General features: G+C 52.0%; 1 protein-coding gene across 3 annotated transcripts in view; it reads right to left on the bottom strand.

Moving 5' to 3' along the window:
- Positions 1-717: 717 nt before the first annotated feature.
- Positions 718-19,472, bottom strand: part of ttc23 (tetratricopeptide repeat domain 23) — a 59,006-nt gene continuing 40,251 nt past the window's right edge. For 2 of the 3 annotated variants that reach the window (XM_072492761.1, XM_072492763.1), the window contains 2 exons: positions 7,182-7,264; positions 718-1,916 (listed from right to left, as the gene is read on the bottom strand). In XM_072492761.1, coding sequence (XP_072348862.1) covers positions 1,790-1,916; positions 7,182-7,264 — 210 coding nt within the window. In that variant the 3' untranslated portion in view covers positions 718-1,789. The remainder of the gene's footprint in view (positions 1,917-7,181; positions 7,265-19,472) is intronic. The other variant, XM_072492762.1, reaches the window with a different exon arrangement.

Below are 19,472 nucleotides of genomic sequence, written 5' to 3'. Positions count from 1 at the left end.
TTGGCGATCAATTAACCAATCTGATTAGCGGGCACCTCTCGGGGCGGGAACTGCTCCGACCAAGGGACAGAAACTCCCCTCTTTGATCCTGAAGGCCACCCGGGCGTGGGTTATATCTGTGGGGCGACATTGTCTAACGTCAGCTGGTTCTGAGCCGACAGTATTCCCAGGGGCGGCGAGCAGTACCTGCTCCTGTAAAATTCAGCCCGGTGAATAGAAGATAAATCGCTTAGAAGTCCAGCAGGGAATTCAGAAAAAAAAAACCTCTTCACTCAGGAGACTGGTGAGAATTTGCTACCAGGGGGGAGTGGTTGAACCGAATAGAATGAATGCAATTAAGGGAGAGCTGGTTAAGCTTACGAGCGAGAAGGGATGAGGGTTTTGCAGTCGGTGTTAGCCGTGGTGGATTGGAAGGAAACTCGAGTGGGGAATAAACACTGGCACAGATCAGTGGGGTGGTGTATTCTCTGTACATTATTCAGCTACAAGCTGCAAACTGCATAACTTCATTCACTAAATTGTGTACATTATTTGGCACTGGAGTTAAATGACAAGTCGAAGTCCATAGTAAAACTATCTGTAACCAGTGCAGAGTTTGGCTTTCATTCCATCAACTCTCATTGATCATTCATGGCCGGTTACTAGCACTCTGGCCTTGTCTTCAATAACCATCTGAATTCCAACCTGGGACATCCGACACATCGAATCACCACAAAAGCGGCTTCATTCCCTTTAATGTGAATTTTTAGGTTTTATTTTGAGCTCACGCACATAATAAATTTCAGCAAATGTAAAAAAAAAAATATATGGCTGAATTTATTTTTAGCACCGTATCAGAAAATGTCCCACAGAAGAGTCAGCAGAGAAATGTTGATACTGAGCTAACACCAGGAGATAAGAGGCCAAGTGACTGACAGCTTGAAATGAAGTGAAATGAAAATCGCTTATTGTCACAAGTAGGTTTCAAATGAAGTTACTGTGAAAAGCCCCTAGTCGCCACATTCCGGCACCTGTTCGGGGAGGCTGGTACAGGAATTGAACCATGCTGCTGGCTTGCCTTGGTCTGCTTTCAAAGCCAGCGATTTAGCCCTGTGCTAAACCAGCCCCTTTTTGGTCAAAGAGGGATGTTTGAGGAAGTGCCTTAAAGGAGAGAGTGGTAGAGAGGAGGCAGTGACGTAGAAGTCTAATGATGACCACTGTCACTTGGGGCGCAGTGGTTAGCACTGCTGCCTACGGCGCCGAGGACCCGGGTTCGATCCCTGCCCCGGGTCATTGTCCGTGTGGAGGTTGCACATTCTCCCCGTGTCTGTGTGGGTTTCACCTCCACAACTCAAGGATGTGCAGGTTAGATGGATTGGCCACGCTAAATTATCCCTTAAATCGGAAAAAAAAATTGGGTCCTCTAAATTTATAAAAAAAGAAATAAAACCATTATCGATTGCCGGAAAAATCCACCTGGAAGGAAATCTGCCGCCCTTGCCCGGTCTGGCCGACATGTGACACCAGACCCACAGCAATGTGGTTGACTCTGAACTGCCCCCTGAAGGGCAATTAGGGATGGGCAATAAATCCTGGCACAGCCTGCGTAGCCCATGCCCCATGAACGAATTTTTAAAAAGGTGGAGAGCATTAGCGGGGGGGGGGGGGGGGGGGAAATTTCAGAGTTTGGGTCCCAGGTAGCGCAAGGCACCAATGGTCATAGAAATGGCATCCGAGTTCTTTTGAAGGGGGACAAGAGCAGGCAAAGGGTGCTGAGCTCCATCCTCCCATAACATTCTGTGTACACCGGTCAGTCATAGATGTTTGCTTTAGTCCCTCCCGATATGCTGTGGTTCGGTGTCACAGCACAAAATGCAGGTCTCTGTTTTAAATGATCTGCTCCAGTTTTCCCTTCCGTCGCAGCCACCTCAGGGGACCTGTTGAAAAATACAAACAGCAAATTGTTTTAAAAATTCCGTCCCAATGTAAGCCTGAAGGCATTCTTCCCAGTCCAACTTCCTCGTAGTCTATTCTGTGCACCCGCACTTTGAGCAGGAGTAATTGGGAAAGGGAACCCTGGCCGATTTCCTAGCCCGCAAGATCTATACACAACCGTAGAACTCCAAGTAATAATAATAATCGCTTATTGTCACAAGTGGGCTTGAATGAAGTTACTGTGAAAAGCCCCTAGTCGCCACATTCCGGCGCCTGTTCGGGGAGGCTGGTACGGGAATTGAACCCGCGCTGCTGGCATTGTTCTGCATTGCAAGCCAGCTGTTTGGCCCACTGTGCTAAACCAGCCCCAGTATGTGCCCCAGCTGGAAGCAGGTATCTCTGGGTGACAGAGTGGATTATCAATACAATAATACAATAACAATAATCGCTTATTGTCACAAGTAGGTTTCAATGAAGTTACTGTGAAAAGCCCCTAGTCGCCACATTCCGGCGCCTGTTCGGGGAGGCCGGTACGGGAATTGAACCCGCGCTGCTGGCCTTGTTCTGCATTACATGCCAGCTGTTTGGCCCGCTGTGCTAAACCAGCACCGATCAGGCAGTGCCTCTATCAGCAGAGCCACTGGGATGCTTAGTAACGCCTGCAATGTGAGTACTACGAGCAGCTGGTAATATTTTCCTCTCCATCATCTGGGGGGGGGGGGCGGTGCGCGTGGAGGGGAGGGGGGTGGCGTGGTGCCCAGAAAGCGAGGGAGGTGATTTCTGACAGGAAGCAAACTTTTTCCAAGGTCAACAGGAAATAACTCGGGGAACAATACTCGGCTCTGAATGTCTTGGAACCGTCCTGATAAAAAACCGTGGAATAAGAATGCCTTCTGCTGCCACTGCTTGTGGCTACCCCCACCAGGGGGGTCTGATGTCACGCTCTGTCTCCGGCGTCTGACTTTCTCCACCCTCACACATCCACTGCAATCACTCTGTGATGTTCGTCAGCCAATCACCCCTAGGTCCATCCCTCTTTGTGCTCTCCTCCGCTTTACCCTCTAGCAGAGATCACTGCAGCTTGTCTGCTTTGCTCAAATGGCCGAAATACGGGGTAGCACAGTGGGTTAGCACTGCTGCCTCGGGGCAGCACAGTGGCACAGTGGGTTAGCACTGTTGCCTCAAGGAGCCGAGGTCCCAGAGGTCCCGAGATTCCGGCTCTGGGTCACTGCCTGTGTGGAGTTTGCACATTCTCCCCGTGTCTGCGTGGGTTTCACCCCCACAACCCAAAGATGTGCAGGGTGGGTGGATTGGCCACGCTAAATTGCCCCTTAATTGGAAAAATATAATTGGGTACTCTAAATTTAACTAAAAAATGGACGAAATACGGACACTTTCTTTTCTGGATGTCACTTTTTAGAGTTAGAGAAATTTCAAGCCCCTCTTATGGTCTGTATTTCGAATTTAATCGCAGGTCTTAGCATCCACATTTCAAAGGCTTCAATTTTCTTCCACAGTTCTCTATCTGTTGTCCATTGACACATCCGAGGTCACAGTCAGGGCAATGTGGCCAGTCACCTGTGAAGAGTCTGGGAACTCACGCAGAATGGATCCCATGGTTGGTGATGGAAAACCAGAAGAACACCAGAGGTGTGTGAAAGCAGGAGCTTGGGCTGGCTCGCTGTGCGCTCAGGATGTCATAGATCAGCATAGAATTTACAGTGCAGAAGGAGGCCATTCGGCCCACCGAGTCTGCACCGGCTCTTGGAAAGAGCACCCTACCCAAGGTCAACACCTCCACCCTATCCCCATAACCCCACCCAACACTAAGGGCAATTTTGGACACTAAGGGCAATTTATCATGGCCAATCCACCAAACCTGCACATCTTTGGACTGTGGGAGGAAACCGGAGCACCCGGAGGAAACCCACGCACACACGGGGAGGATGTGCAGACTCCGCACAGACAGTGACCCACGCCGGAATCGAACCTGGGACCCTGGAGCTGTGAAGCAATTGTGCTATCCACAATGCTACCGTGCTGCCGTGATGTCCTATCCTGGTTCTGTGCTGAATCAAGGGGTCTCAGCCCAGCTAACATGGTGATAGGCTCGCATCTTAGTGGGCAGTGGGACAGAACAATCAGCCAGAGCTCTTGCTCCCAAGACGAGAGCACAGAAAATCCAGGCTGACCCTCCCATTGCAGTACTGGAGGGTGCTTTCCTTCAGTTCAGCTGTTAAATCAAGGCCCTGTCTGCTCTCTCAGACATTTTATTTCTTATTCATTCATGGGATGTGGGCTTCGCTGGCTGGGCCAGCATTTATTGCCCTTCCCCAATTGCCCGTCAGCCATTTCGGAGGGTATTTTAAGAGTCAACTTCTGTAGTCACCTAGAGGCCAGACCAGGTAAGGATGGTAGACTTCCTTCTCTGAAGGACATTAGTGAACCAGGTGAGTCTTTATGACCATTGACAATCATGGTGATCATTAGACTTTTCATATAATCATGGAATTTACAGTGCAGAAGGAGGCCATTCGGCCCGTCGAGTCTGCACCGGCCCTTGGAAAAAGCACCCGACTTAAGCCAACACCTCCACTCTATCCCCGTAACCCCACCTAAACGTTTTGGACACTAAGGGGCAATTTAGCATGGACAACCCACCTAACCTGCACACCTTTGGGCTGTGGGAGGAAACCGGAGCACCCGGAGGAAGCCCACGCAGACACGGGGAGAAAGTGCAAACTCCACACGGGGCCGGAATTGAACCCGGGTCCCTGGAGCTGTGAGGCAGCAGTGCTAACCACAGTTAGTTCTATATTTTTTGTTGAATTCCCAAATTTCGTCAACTGCCATGGTGGGATTCGAACCCGGGTCCCAGAGCCTTACCCTGAGTGTCTGGATTCTAGCGACAATCCCACTATTACAGGGAGGCAGTGGCAGAGATCCCACGGTGCTAATCTAAAGAAGAATGGGAATGATCTCCCTGGTGTCCAGAATCAACACTTATCCCACAGCCATCATGATTAAATTATCTAGTCATTGTCGCATTGTTGATTGTGGAATTTTGCTTTGTGCAAACTGGCCGGTGCGTTTCCTACATTCTGACAGTGACCACGCTTGGAGAGTACTGCATTAGCGGTAGGGCAGCTTGGGATATCTTGAGGTTGGGAAAAGGACGGTGTATTTCTTCTTTAAATGCCCTGGGAACTACTCGAAGTGCTTCACATCCAATTAATTATTTTTTACAAAGGTATTTGTTATTAATGTACGGGGGAATAGAGCTGCCAATGCACGCACACTGCAAGGTCTCAGAAACAGCACACAAGATAAAAATAATCGATGAATCAGGGTTTGATTCCTGTGACGTTGTCTGAGTGGAGGGGGGGGGGGGCAGGAAGCTTGGGAGAACTCCCCTGATCCTCCTCGAGCGTTGCCATGGGACATCTCACAGAGCAACGCTGGAACATCAGCTGAGGTCCTGGAGTGCAGCTTGAAAGGGTTGGCAATGTGACGAGCTACAATACTCTTCGATAATCGACCATCGACTGTTTACCTGGCATTCTCCAGGGAAAAATGATCTTAGACTTTTTTTTTTTAAACATATCTTTCCCCCTCCAGTTTCCTGCATTACTCTCATGAAGGGGCGATCCTTTAAAACAGAGATGAGGAGGAATTTCTTCAGCCAGAGGGTGGTGAATCTGTGGAACTCTTTGCCGCAGAAGGCTGTGGAGGCCAAATCACTGAGTGTCTTTAAGACAGAGATAGATAGGGTCTTGATCAATGAGGGGATCAGGGATTATGGGGAGAAGGCAGGAGAATGGGGATGAGAAAAATATCAGCCATGATTGAATGGCGGAGCAGACTCGATGGGCCGAGTGACCTCATTCTGCTCCTATGTCTTATGGACACTGACAAGTGTTGATTTTATGAAGTCACGGAGAATTCACACCGAGTTGTACCAAAGAAACTTAGATTTATTTACTTTAAAATTTTTTTTAGAGTACCCAATTCTTTTTTTCCAATTAAGAGGCAATTTAGCGTGGCCAACCCACCCAGCCTGCACATCTTTGGGTTGTGGGGGTGAGACCCACGCAGACACGGGGAGAATGTGCAAACTCCACACGGACAGTGACCTGGGACCGGGATCGAACCCGGGTCCTCAGCGCCGTGAGGCAGCAGTGCTAACCATTGCGCCACCGTGCCGCCCCATGTTAGGTTTATTTACACAGCTCCCGGAATTTCACAACCTGGTCTTAACAGGTGGGCCCTTATATACAATGTGGATTGAGCGACCCCTTCCCCTTAACAGGGAAGCTCGTACTCCGCAAGGGACACGGGGTAGACCATCATTCCCACCCCGTGCGGTTACTCTTCTGGGCGGCACGGTGGTTAGCACTGTTGCTTCACAGCGCCAGGGTCCCAGGTTCGATTCCCGGCTTGGGTCACTGTCTGTGAGGAGTCTGCATGTTCTCCCGTGTCTGCGTGGGTTTCCTCCGGGTGCTCCGGTTTCCTCCCACAAGTCGGGAAAGACGCGCTTGTTAGGTGAATTGGACATTCTGAATTCTCCCTCCGTGTACCCGAACAGGCGCCGGAGTGTGGCGACTAGGGGCTTTTCACAGTAACTTCATTGCAATGTTAATGTAAGCCTACTTGTGACACTGATAAAGATTATTATTATTATGACAGCTGAGATATGAGCTACACAGGCAGCAGGCTCTGCTCTGAGCACCTGGGCATCACAATTGGGTCCAATCCTGCTGACTTTATTGATCCCAAAATATATGGCGATCCCCACAGGAGGCAGTGGAAGGATCAGGAGCTGGAACTCTGCCTGATTCCTCTATTCCTGCACCCAGAGTTATCAGAGCCTGTCACTACAATGCCCCGTCAGCTGATCTCAGTTGCTGCAGGACAATCCTCCGCTCTTCAGGGTTCAGTTATAGACCAGCAGCAACCAAGCGACCAGTGAGCCATTATTAATAACAATAATCGCTGACTGTCACAAGTTGATTTCAATGAAGTTACTGTGAAAAGCCCCTCGTCGCCACATTCCGGCGCCTGTTCGGGGAGGTCGGTACGGGAATTGAACACTGCGCTGCTGGCCTTGTTCTGTATTACAAGCCAGCTGGTTAGCCCACTGTGCTAAATTAAAATTACTATTTCAACCAGTATTGGCCCTGTGGCCCTGCAGCAGTTCGCCAGAAAGTTCCCAATAGCTTTAGCCAGCTCCGGGTCATTGACCCGATGGTCAGTGAGGCGTCACTTACTTGGATAAGAGTTTGACTGTTTGCTGAGTGGCTCTTGTCTTTTTGTGCTGTGACCCATACAGAAAGGTCTGAATTCCTAGGCACTGCCAAACACAGAGATTAAAGTATTTAATTAGAATTCTGCATTCAGCAACTACCAGCCGGACTGGATCAGCACATTTCCCACTTGCAACTGGACAGCAAATGCAAATCTGAACAAAATTAGGTGGTGGACATGTTTGCTTTCCAGTTTTTTTACCACCTCCCCTGGAGGTGCTGCTGGGGAGGTCTTTCCAACAGCAGTCGCATTGATCTGGAACACAACAAAGCAGCTGGGCGTCCCTCCATGGCCTCACACCCACCCCCCCTCTCTCTCTCTCTCTCTGTAACCTCCTCTGATCTCTTGAGATCTCTGCTCTCCTCCAATTCCGGCCTCTTGCGCCTCCTCAACTTCCTTCAATCCACCACTGCCGGACGTGACTTCAGCCAAATTTGTGGGCCAGATTTTTAGGGTGGGGGTCCACAGAGATCAGGGCGCCATCTTTAACGGGCGCCCCCATGAGCACAGAATGTAAACAGCCCGCCCCCGGCCGAGGGCACCCTCCCCAATCTCCCCCCCAAACACTGCAGTCCCGGGGGCAATCTCCCCCCTCACAGTCATCATCCCTTCCCCACGCACAGACATAACCCCTGCCGTGGGGCTGCCCAGAACGCCCCCCCCCCCTCCGCCGGCACTGCCTGGGCATGTCCCTCTCCCCCTGGGGGGCTATACTTACCTTTGTGTCCTCAGGTGCTCCCCTCGACTGATTCACATTTTAAAATAGCTGATGTATCTCACATCGGCGAGGTATGAATATTCAGTGACAGGGGAACAGGTGATGGGCGCGCACTAATTATATGTAAATGTATTAACATTTATTATAATGAGGTCCTCGTCCTTTGTGGGCGGGAACCTTGTTAAGCCATCGGTGAGGGCGTGGAAAATCGGGAAACGCGATCTCACCGGCGAGAATCGCGTTTCCCGACACTCGTGGTATTTTGAGACCACGTCGCCATTCTTGCTGGTGGCTAATGTGGACCCAAAATCGCCGCATGTTCTTATTGTGCTTGAGAGAGAGGAGAGCAGAGTGCGGCCGCTAGAGGTCTCTCACGAGCTTCCTAGCAGCTTTCACGCCTCATGGGATCTCCCCAAAAGGGCCGAGACCAAATGGCACGAGCCTAAGTAGGGATTAAACCTAATTATGCGCACTTACCCAATATCTACCGGCCTCCTGGGATCTATCAACCTCCCCAGGGAGGCTGTAGCTGGGTGCTGTTCAGTACGGTCCACACAAACATAGACCAGGAGGAATGTCACTCGGGGGGGAGGGGGGGGGGGTCCCGGACCATCGGAGGCCCCTGGGCAGTCGGGGTCAGTGCTGGGTGGTTCCCTGACCTTCCCCCTGGATCACTGGCACCTTGGCACTGCCAAGCTGGCAGGAGCACTGCCCGGGTGCCAGCGCAAGGGTTCCCAGGTGGCAGTGCAAGAGTGCCCAGGTACAGGGGTGGCACTGCCAAGGATCAGAGCCTGAGGGGGGCCATGCCCATGAAAGGAGGGTGGATGGGGTTTGATGGGGGTGTGCAGGACAGGTAAACAGGGGCCTCTGGGAGGTTGGGGCGATGACGGGTGGGGGCCCTGGAAGGGAGGGGGTGCAGTCAGGGGGCTTGGCTGGGGCCTGAAGAGGGCCCCCATAGCGGGGTGTCCTCACTTGGGGGCGTGTGGGGTAGTGCCCATGTGTGTGGGGGGTGACATTGCCCATGGGTGGGGGGGGGTGAGCTCACTTTGACAACGGTGGGACTGGTGGGCCGCCTCCTGGCTGAAAAACAGCTGCGGGCTGGTCGGTAAGTCCCGCTCCAAGTGTCGTTTGATAGCGATGGGGAGTTCCCTGAAAATCCCGCCACAAGTGAACTTGGAATATTTTCCGTTAAATTCCGCCTCATCCCTTCACTCACGTCACTGTGAGGAATGATGTAGACATCGCTGGCTGCACATCGCTATTCCCAGGAGCTCGTGTGTGAAATTGCCTGCTGCCTTCCTGCGTTACAGCAGGCTACACCTCAAAGGCATTTCACTGGCCATGAAGGGTGCTATAGAAATGCAGATTGTTTTTTTCCATCAGACCATTTTAGAAATATGGTATTATTGTTGCAGAACGCAACTGTAATTAAACATTGCATCTCCCATCTTTAGACGGTACTCAGGTTACGGAGAGGTAACTATTACCCAGTCCACAGCTGCTGTCGAGGTGGATCACAGAACTTCAAATAGCTGAACAGCACATCAGATACCACAGTGTGTCTGCGCCCAGCTCATCTTCCATGGGACATACTTAGCAATCAGGGGGGTAAGCCTGGGACTTATTTCCTGACATGTGTAGAATCCTCCACCGATACACACAGCGCCAGCAACAACAGGCAACCTTTGCCACTTGTCAGCCGACCTTTGTTGCGACATTTCTTCACCAAAATGCAGCCGAAACGTGGGCCGGTGAACGTGGCTAGGCCAGGAAAAGAGGCCCCTGAGGGAGGTATCTCCTCCACCAAGCCCTGAGGCGCGAGCACGATGACCTGATCTCCTCCCATCAGTCTCAGAATTGATTCTGGGCGCCAAGAGGGCCTCGAGTGCCCCAACAATTGGCCCCTTTAGGGCCTCATTTGGGGATGAGGGCGGGCAGGTCCCGCTGGGCCCATGTAAAATTGCACTCAAGTCGGGGGGAGGGGGGCGATTCAGCAACCCCCCCACCCGCAAACCCACCAGCGTCACATTTTGCCCACGCAAAGAAAGCCCTCTGTAAAAAGGTAATGTTACAAAAGATTACGATGATGGTTCAAAAGTAATTTGAATGTTTTTTTTTTGAAAATGTACTTATTAGTTTTTTAACAAAACAAAACAATTTTTCCCCCTTACAAACAATGAATCCCCCCCCCCCTCCCCCCGTAACAAAATAACGCAAAATCGCTCTGAGCAAGATATATGCATGGTAAGATTAAATATTTACAGAGCTTTATACACTGGCTCTCGCCCGTTCGTGCCAGCTTCCCCCACCCTCCATGTTATCCCCCGCTCGTCCGTCCCCTCAAACAATCTCTCGTTCCCCCCTCCCCCCCCCCAGGGTTGCTGCTGCTGCTGACCGACCTTCCTCTAACGCTCCGCGAGATAGTCTAGGAACGGTTGCCACCGCCTGTAGAACCCCTGCACAGACCCTCTCAGGGCAAACTTAATCCTTTCCAACTTTATGAACCCAGCCATATAATTTGTCCAGGCCTCCACGCTAGGGGGCTTCGCCTCCTTCCACATTAGCAAGATCCTTCGCCAGGCTACCAGGGACGCAAAGGCCAGAATGCCGGCCTCTTTCGCCTCCTGCACTCCCGGCTCGTCCACTACTCCAAATATTGCTAGCCCCCAGCTTGGCTTGACCCGGACTTTCACCACCTGAGATATTACTCCCGCCACTCCTCTCCAGAACCCCTCCAGTGCCGGGCATGACCAAAACATATGGACATGGTTCGCCGGACTCCCTGAACACCTTCCACATCTGTCCTCTACCCCAAAGAACCTACTCAACCTCGCCCCCGTCAAGTGCGCTCTGTGAACCACCTTAAATTGTATCAGGCTGAGCCTGGCACACGAGGAGGAGGTATTAACCCTACCCAGGGCATCAGCCCACAGACCTTCCTCGATCTCCTCCCCCAGCTCCTCCTCCCATTTACCCTTCAACTCTTCTGCTAGCGCTTCCCCCTCTTCTTTCATCTCTTGGTGTATTGCCGTCGAGGTGTATTGTAGAGGAGCTTAACCCAGCTAATAAACCCTCCCCCAAACCTTGCCCTCCCCGACCCATACACCCGAGATCACCCTGTCTTGAATTTCCTGTGTCGGGAGCAGCGGGAATTCCCTGACCTGTCGCCTCACAAAAGCCCTCACCTGCATATATCTGAATGCATTTCCTGGGGGTAGCTCAAACTTCTCCTCCAGTGCCCCTAGGCTCGCAAATGTCCCGTCGATGAACAGGTCCCCCATTCTTCTAATCCCCGCCCGGTGCCAGCCCTGGAACCCCCCGTCCATCTTCTCCGGGACAAACTGGTGGTTATCCCTGATCGGGGACCACACCGAGGCTCCCACTGCACCCCTATGCCGTCTCCACTGGCCCCAGATCCTTAACGTTGCCGCCACCACCGTGGTGTACTTTGATGGCGAGAGCGGCAACGGGGCCGTCACCAGCACCCCCAAGCTCGTTCCTTTGCAGGATGCCATCTCCAACCTCTTCCATGCCGCCCCCTCCCCCTCCATACCCCACTTACGGATCATCGCCACGTTTGCTGCCCAGTAGTAGCTCCCTAGGTTTGGCAGCGCCAGCCCTCCTCGGTCCCTACTGCGCTCCTAGTACCCTCTCCTTACCCTCGGGGTTTTGTTCGCCCACACAAACCCCATAATACTCCTACCTACTCTCTTGAAAAAGCCTTTGGTGATCACGATGGGGAGGCACTGGAACACAAACAAAAACCTCAGAAGGACCACCAATTTAACCGACTGCACTCTACCCGCCAACGAGAGCGGCAACACGTCCCATCTTTTGAAGTCCACCTCCATTTGGTCCACCAACCTCGTCAGATTCAGTTTGTGTAGGGCCCCCCAGCTCCTGGCTATCTGGATCCCCAGGTACCGAAAGCTCCCCTCCGCCCTCCTCAGCGGTAGGTCCCCTATCCCTCTTGCTTGGTCCCCTGCCTGTAGTACAAAAAGCTCGCTCTTCCCTACATTGAGCTTATAGCCTGAGAACTCCCCAAACTCCCTCAAAGTCTGCATGACCTCCATTGGGTCCGCCACGTACAGCAGCAGGTCGTCCGCGTATAGCGACACCCGATGCTCTTCCCCCCGCGGACCAGCCCCCTCCATTTATTAGACTCCCTCAGTTATATGGCCAAGGGTTCGATCGCCAATGCAAACAGGGGGGACAAAGGGCACCCCTGCCTCGTTCCTCGGTACAGCCGAAAGTACTCCGACCTCCGCCGGTTCGTCACCACACTCGCCACTGGGGCGCTGTAGAGGAGCTTAACCCAGCTAATAAACCCTCCCCCAAACCCAAACCTACGCAACACCTCCCAGAGGTACTCCCACTCAACTCGGTCAAAGGCCTTTTCCGCGTCCATGGCTGCCACTATCTCCGCCTCTCCCTCCTCCGATGTCATCATTATCACGTTTAAGAGCCGCTGCACATTCGTATTTAATTGTCTGCCCTTTACAAATCCCGTCTGGTCCTCATGAATCACCCCCGGGACACAGTCCTCAATCCTCGTGGCCAGCACTTTTGCCAATAGCTTAGTGTCCACATTTAGGAGCGAAATCGGCCTGTATGATCCACATTGCAGTGGGTCCTTGTCTCGCTTCAGGATCAAGGAAATTGTCGCCTCCGACATTGTCGGGGGCAGGGTCCTCTCCTCTCTTGCCTCGTTAAAGGTCCTCACTAGTAACGGGGCCAACAGGTCCGCATACTTTCTATAAAGCTCCACCGGGAACCTGTCCGGCCCCGGGGCCTTCCCCACCTGCATGCTCCCCAAACCCTTCCTCAGCTCCTCCAACCCGATTGGTGCCCCCAAACCAGCCACCTCTTGGTCCTCCACCCTCGGGAACCGCAGTTGGTCCAGGGATCTTCCCATCCCCTCTTCTCCCCCTGGGGGCAGGGATCTGTACAGCTCTTCATAGAAGGCCTTAAATACCTTATTTATTTCCGTTGCACTCTGGACCATAGCTCCCCCACCATCTTTGACTCCCCCCTATTTCCCACTCTGCCGCCCTCTTACGGAGCTGGTGTGCCAGCATCCGACTGGCCTTTTCCCCGTACTCGTAGGTCGCCCCCTGCGCCTTCCTCCACTGTGTCTCTGCCTTCCCCGTGGTCAACAGGTCAAACTCCGTCTAGAGCCGTCGCCTTTCCCCAAGTAATCTTTCCTCCGGGGCCTCTGCATATCTCCTGTCCACTCGCAAAATCTCCCCCACTAACCTCTCCCTTTCCATGCCCTCTGTCTTCTCCCTATGAGCCCTGATGGAGATTAGCCCCCCCTGATCACCGCCTCCCATACCACCCCCACTCGTACCTCCCCGTTGTCGTTGGCCGCCAAGTATCTTTCAATACACCCCCTTGCCTTACCACACACCACCTCATCTGCCAACAGTCCCACATCCATTCGCCACAGCGGGCGTTGGTCCCTCTCCTCTCCAAGCCCCACTTCCACACAGTGCGGGGCATGGTCCGAAATGGCTATGGCCGAATACTCCGTCCCCTCCACCCTCGGGATGAGCGCCCTGCCCAGCACAAAGAAGTCTCTCCGGGAGTATGCCTTGTGCACATGGGAGAAGAAAGAAAATTCCCTGGCCCGCAGTCTTGCGAACCTCCATGGGTCCACTCCCCCCATCTGGTCCATAAACCCCCTGAGCACCCTGGCCGCCACCGGCCTCTTTCCCGTCCTTGATCTGGAGCGGTCTAGTGCTGGGTCCACCACTGTGTTGAAGTCCCCTCCCATTATCAGTCCTCCTACCTCCCTCACCTCCGTCCCGGCCACCTCTTCTGTGTCCCATTCCCTTTCGGCCAGTGCAGCAGCAACCCTGTTTTCCCCCCTCCCCCCCTTCCCTCCCCCCTGCTAGACCCCTGTCTAGCTTTTTTGCTCCCCCCATATCACTCCCGCAAGTCAGCTGACGCCTGCCGACCCCGGCTTCCCCCGCCATCCCTTTGACCCTCCCGTGTGGGAATCTCCCCATCAGTAGATGTTCCTACGCTCCCCCTTCCACCTTTCTTCCCGCGCGCGGGAGAAAAACCCCGCGCTTTCCAGAGCCTGCCCCCCCCCCGACGCAGCTTCTGTTGCAGCCTTGTCTCTCGTCCCCAGCCCATATAACCTTCCCTGCGCATGCTTACCTCCCTATATACAACCGCCATCATACTTCAACCCTCAAATACCCCCCACCCTCACAAACCCTCAATTAGAGTCCAACTTTTCAGTTAATATAAAGGTCCACGCCTCTTCGGGCGTTTCGAAGTCGTGGTGTTGGCCGTTATATGTGACCCACAGTCGCGCTGGCTGCAACATTCCAAATTTCACTCCTTTCCGATGCAGCACCGCTTTGGCCCGGTTGAAACCCGCTCTCCGCTTAGCGACCTCCGTGCTCCAGTCCGGATATATTCTAATCTCAGCATTGTCCCACTTGCTGCTCCGCTCCTGCTTGGCCCATTTCAGGACCCTCTCTCTATCTGTGAACCGGTGAAATCTCACCACCATCGCCCTTGGCGGCTCGTTTGCTTTGGGCTTCCTCGCCAGCACTCGGTGCGCCCCTTCCAGCTCCAGCAATCCCGGGGGGGCCTCCGCACCCATCAGCGCCCCGATCGTCATGCCCGCGTATGCCGCGGCATCGGCCCCCTCCACTCCTTCTGGGAGACCCAGGATCCTCAAATTCTTTCTCCTAGACCTGTTCTCCAGGTCTTCGAGTCTTCCCGCCCACATCTTGTGTAGCGCCTCATGCCGCTCCACTCTCACCGCCAGGCCAAAGAGCTCGTCCTCATTCTCACTCACTTTGTCCTGGATCTCCTGGGTCTTCACCACGTGGGCTTTCTGGGTTGCACCAAGTCCTTCAATTAATGTCAGCATTAATCTCCTTGCGCAGCTCCTCGAAGCAGCGCTTAATGAATTCTTGCATCTCTTCTTTGTCCCCGGCCGCCGCCATTTTGTTTATTTTACCCTTCTTCTCCCGCTGCTCCAGTGCTGTTTCGCTGCAGGTCCGGTCCATACAGGTTAGTGGGGGACCTCTCTCCTCTCTTCCCCATGGGTTGGCTGTGTAAAAAATCCCGTTGGGGCTCTTCTATCGAGCCCGAAAGTCCGTCTTCGCGGGAGCTGCTGATTCGTGCGGCTTAGCTCCGCATAGCCGCAACCGGAAGTCGTAATCTGAATGTTAATGCGTGCACATTAAGTGCAAACTGTTGAGGGACCAGGGAAAGCCCGTGATTGTCTGGACATCGGGCGAAGGAAGGACTGAATTTGGGCTATCACAGCTCACGCGGTTGAATGCGAGAGAATAGTCACTTGCATAAGTGACTTGCTACGACTGTGAAACAGGTTCACAACACAAGTCAGGACAGGAGGCAATTAAGGGGGAAATCTGGAGAGAATCTGTACCCCACCCCACTCTAAAAAGTGAGTGCATTTACTTACTATGGCCGGGGTGTTCTAGTCCCGTCAAAGACAGCCCCCATGGTGGGTTCCACAGGGGCGTGTCCAGCGAGCAATGCAAATGGCCACTGATTTCCGCAGGATTGGAAGACCCCTCGCTGCCCCCCAGCGGCGAGCTGGCTCCTCCGCGGAGGCGGGAAATCCCAGCCTCTCTCTTCGGAAAGGTCTGCATCCAATAAGTGACCACAAACTTGGCAAACGATTAAGACAGGACGGGGTCAAAGGGGAAGTGGTGCAAGTTCGTCTTTAATCAGAGGCTCTAATCAGAGCTCAAGGCGAAGCATAGCTGCTCTTCAATTACCGCTCTAATAATTAGAGACAAAATGTTTCTTGCTGGGAACTGACTTTGCAAGTCCGTCTCGTCAAACAAACCTGTTGGTGATTTACAAACTGACCACTTGAACAGTGCATTTATTTGACGTCTTATCCTCAGCATAGCTCAAAGACACTGAAGGACTCACTTTGAAAGTGTAATCATAGAACATAGAACGATACAGCGCAGTACAGGCCCTTCGGCCCACGATGTTGCACCGAAACAAAAGCCATCTAACCTACACTATGCCATTATCATCCATATGTTTATCCAATAAACTTTTAAATGCCCTCAATGTTGGCGAGTTCACTACTGTTGCAGGTAGTGCATTCCACGGCCTCACTACTCTTTGCGTAAAGAACCTACCTCTGACCTCTGTCCTATATCTATTACCCCTCAGTTTAAAGCTATGTCCCCTCGTGCCAGCCATTTCCATCCGCGGGAGAAGGCTCTCACTGTCCACCCTATCTAACCCCCTGATCATTTTGTATGCCTCTATTAAGTCTCCTCTTAACCTTCTTCTCTCCAACGAAAACAACCTCAAGTCCATCAGCCTTTCCTCACAAGATTTTCCCTCCATACCAGGCAACATCCTGGTAAATCTCCTCTGCACCCACTCCAAAGCCTCCACGTCCTTCCGATAATGCGGTGACCAGAACTGTACGCAATACTCCAAATGCGGCCGCACCAGAGTTTTGTACAGCTGCAACATGACCTCCCGACTCTGGAACTCAATCCCTCTACCAATAAAGGCCAACACTCCATAGGCCTTCTTCGCAACCCTATCAACCTGGGTGGCAACTTTCAGGGATATATGTACATGGACACCTAGATCCCTCTGCTCATCCACACTTCCAAGAACTTTACCATTAGCCAAATATTCCGCATTCCTGTTATTCCTTCCAAAGCGAATCACCTCACACTTCTCTACATTAAACTCCATTTGCCACCTCTCAGCCCAGCTCTTCAGCTTATCTATATCCCTCTGTAACCTGCTACATCCTTCCACACTGTCGACAACACCACCGACTTTCGTGTCGTCTGCAAATTTACTCACCCACCCCTCTGCGCCTTCCTCTAGGTCATTGATAAAAATGACAAACAGCAACGGCCCCAGAACAGATCCTTGTGGTACGCCACTTGTAACTGAACTCCATTCTGAACATTTCCCATCAACCACCACCTTCTGTCTTCTTTCAGCTAGCCAATTTCTGATCCACATCTCTAAATCTCCCTCAATCCCCAGCCTCCGTATTTTCTGCAATAGCCTACCGTGGGGAACCTTATCAAACGCTTTACTGAAATCCATATACACCACATCAACTGCTCTACCCTCGTCTACCTGTTCAGTCACCTTCTCAAAGAACTCGATAAGGTTTGTGAGGCATGACCTACCCTTCACAAAGCCATGCTGACTATCCCTGATCATATTATTCCTATCTAGATGATTATAAATCTTGTCTCTTATAATCCTCTCCAAGACTTTACCCACTACAGACGTGAGACTCACCGGTCTATAGTTGCCGGGGTTGTCTCTGCTCCCCTTTTTGAACAAAGGGACCACATTTGCTATCCTCCAGTCCTCTCGCACTATTCCTGTAGCCAATGATGACATAAAAATCAAAGCCAAAGGTCCAGCAATCTCTTCCCTGGCCTCCCAGAGAATCCTAGGATAAATCCCATCAGGCCCCGGGGACTTATCTATTTTCAGCCTGTCCAGAATTGCCAACACCTCTTCCCTACGTACCTCAATGCCATCTATTCGAATAGCCTGGGTCTCAGCATTCTCCTCCACAACATTATCTTTTTCCTGAGTGAATACTGACGAAAAATATTCATTTAGTATCACTCCTATCTCTTCAGACTCCACACACAACTTCCCATCCCTGTCCTTGACTGGTCCTACTCTTTCCCTAGTCATTCGCTTATTCCTGACATACCTATAGAAAGCTTTTGGGTTTTCCTTGATCCTACCTGCCAAATACTTCTCATGTCCCCTCCTTGCTCGTCTTAGCTCTCTCTTTAGATCCTTCCTCGCTACCTTGTAACTATCCATCGCCCCAACTGAAACTTCACACCTCATCTTCACATAGGCCTCCTTCTTCCTCTTAACAAGAGATTCCACTTCTTTGGTAAACCACGGTTCCCTCGCTCTACGCCTTCCTCCCTGCCTGACCGGTACATATATATCAAGAACACGCAGTAGCTGATCCTTGAACAAGCTCCACTTATCCAGTGTGCCCAACACTTGCAGCCTACTTCTCCACCTTATCCCCCCCAAGTCACGTCTAATGGCATCATAATTGCCCTTCCCCCAGCTATAACTCTTGCCCTGCGGTGTATACTTATCCCTTTCCATCATTAACGTAAACGTCACCGAATTGTGGTCACTGTCCCCAAAGTGCTCTCCTACCTCCAAATCCAACACCTGGCCTGGTTCATTACCCAAAACCAAATCCAACGTGTCCTCGCCTCTTGTTGGCCTGTCAACATATTGTGTCAGGAAACCCTCCTGCACACACTGTACAAAAAACGACCCATCTAATGTACTCGAACTATATCTTTTCCAGTCAATATTTGGAAAGTTAAAGTCTCCCATAACAACTACCCTGTTACTTTCGCTCTTATCCAGGATCATCCTCGCCATCCTTTCCTCTACATCCCTAGAACTATTTGGAGGCCTATAGAAAACTCCCAACAGGGTGACCTCTCCTTTCCTGTTTCTAACCTCAGCCCATACTACCTCGGAAGATGAGTCCCCATCTAGCATCCTCTCCGCCACCGTAATACTGCTCTTGACTAGCAGCGCCACACCTCCCCCTCTTTTGCCTCCTTCCCTGAGCTTACTAAAACACATAAACCCCAGAACCTGCAACATCCATTCCTGTCCCTGCTCTATCCATGTCTCCGAAATGGCCACAACATCGAAGTCCCAGGTACCAACCCATGCTGCCAGTTCCCCTACCTTATTTCGTATACTCCTGGCATTGAAGTAGACACACTTCAAACCTACCTGAACACTGGCCCCCTCCTGCGACGTCAAATCTGTGCTCCTGACCTTTATACTCTCATTCTCCCTTACCCTAAAACTACAATCCAGGTTCCCATGCCCCTGCTGCATTAGTTTAAACCCCCTCAAAGAGCACTAACAAATCTCCCCCCCAGGATATTTGTGCCCCTCAGGTTCAGATGTAGACCATCCTGTCTGTAGAGGTCCCACCTTCCCCAGAAAGAGCCCCAGTTATCCAGAAATCTGAATCCCTCCCGCCTGCACCATCCCTGTAGCCACGTGTTTAATTGCTCTCTCTCCCTATTCCTCATCTCACTATCACGTGGCACGGGCAACAACCCAGAGATAACAACTCTGTTTGTTCTAGTTCTGAGCTTCCATCCTAGCTCCCTGAAAGCCTGCCTGACATCCTTGTCCCCTTTCCTACCTATGTCGTTAGTGCCAATGTGGACCACGACTTGGGGCTGCTCCCCCTCCCCCTTAAGGACCCGGAAAACACGATCCGAGACATCACGTGCCCTTGCACCTGGGAGGCAACATACCAAACGTATGTTTGGTACCAAACAACCAAATCACTGTTCTTATGTAGGTGTGTGCCTACACAAGTTGCTCACAGCAAAGGTTCCACAGACAGAAACTGAGCTGAGGGAGGAATGTTAGCCAGGGCACACCCTTGGGTGAAGATATTCAACTTTTCACATCTCGGGACTGGCTCTGAGTCGAACATTCAAGGTGGCCATCT

The sequence above is a fragment of the Scyliorhinus torazame genome, chromosome 30, assembly GCF_047496885.1.
Source record: "Scyliorhinus torazame isolate Kashiwa2021f chromosome 30, sScyTor2.1, whole genome shotgun sequence".
Classification (NCBI taxonomy): Eukaryota; Metazoa; Chordata; class Chondrichthyes; order Carcharhiniformes; family Scyliorhinidae; genus Scyliorhinus; species Scyliorhinus torazame.
The sequence above is the reverse complement of the archived record's forward strand: the minus strand, read 5'-3'. Positions and strand labels throughout refer to the sequence as shown.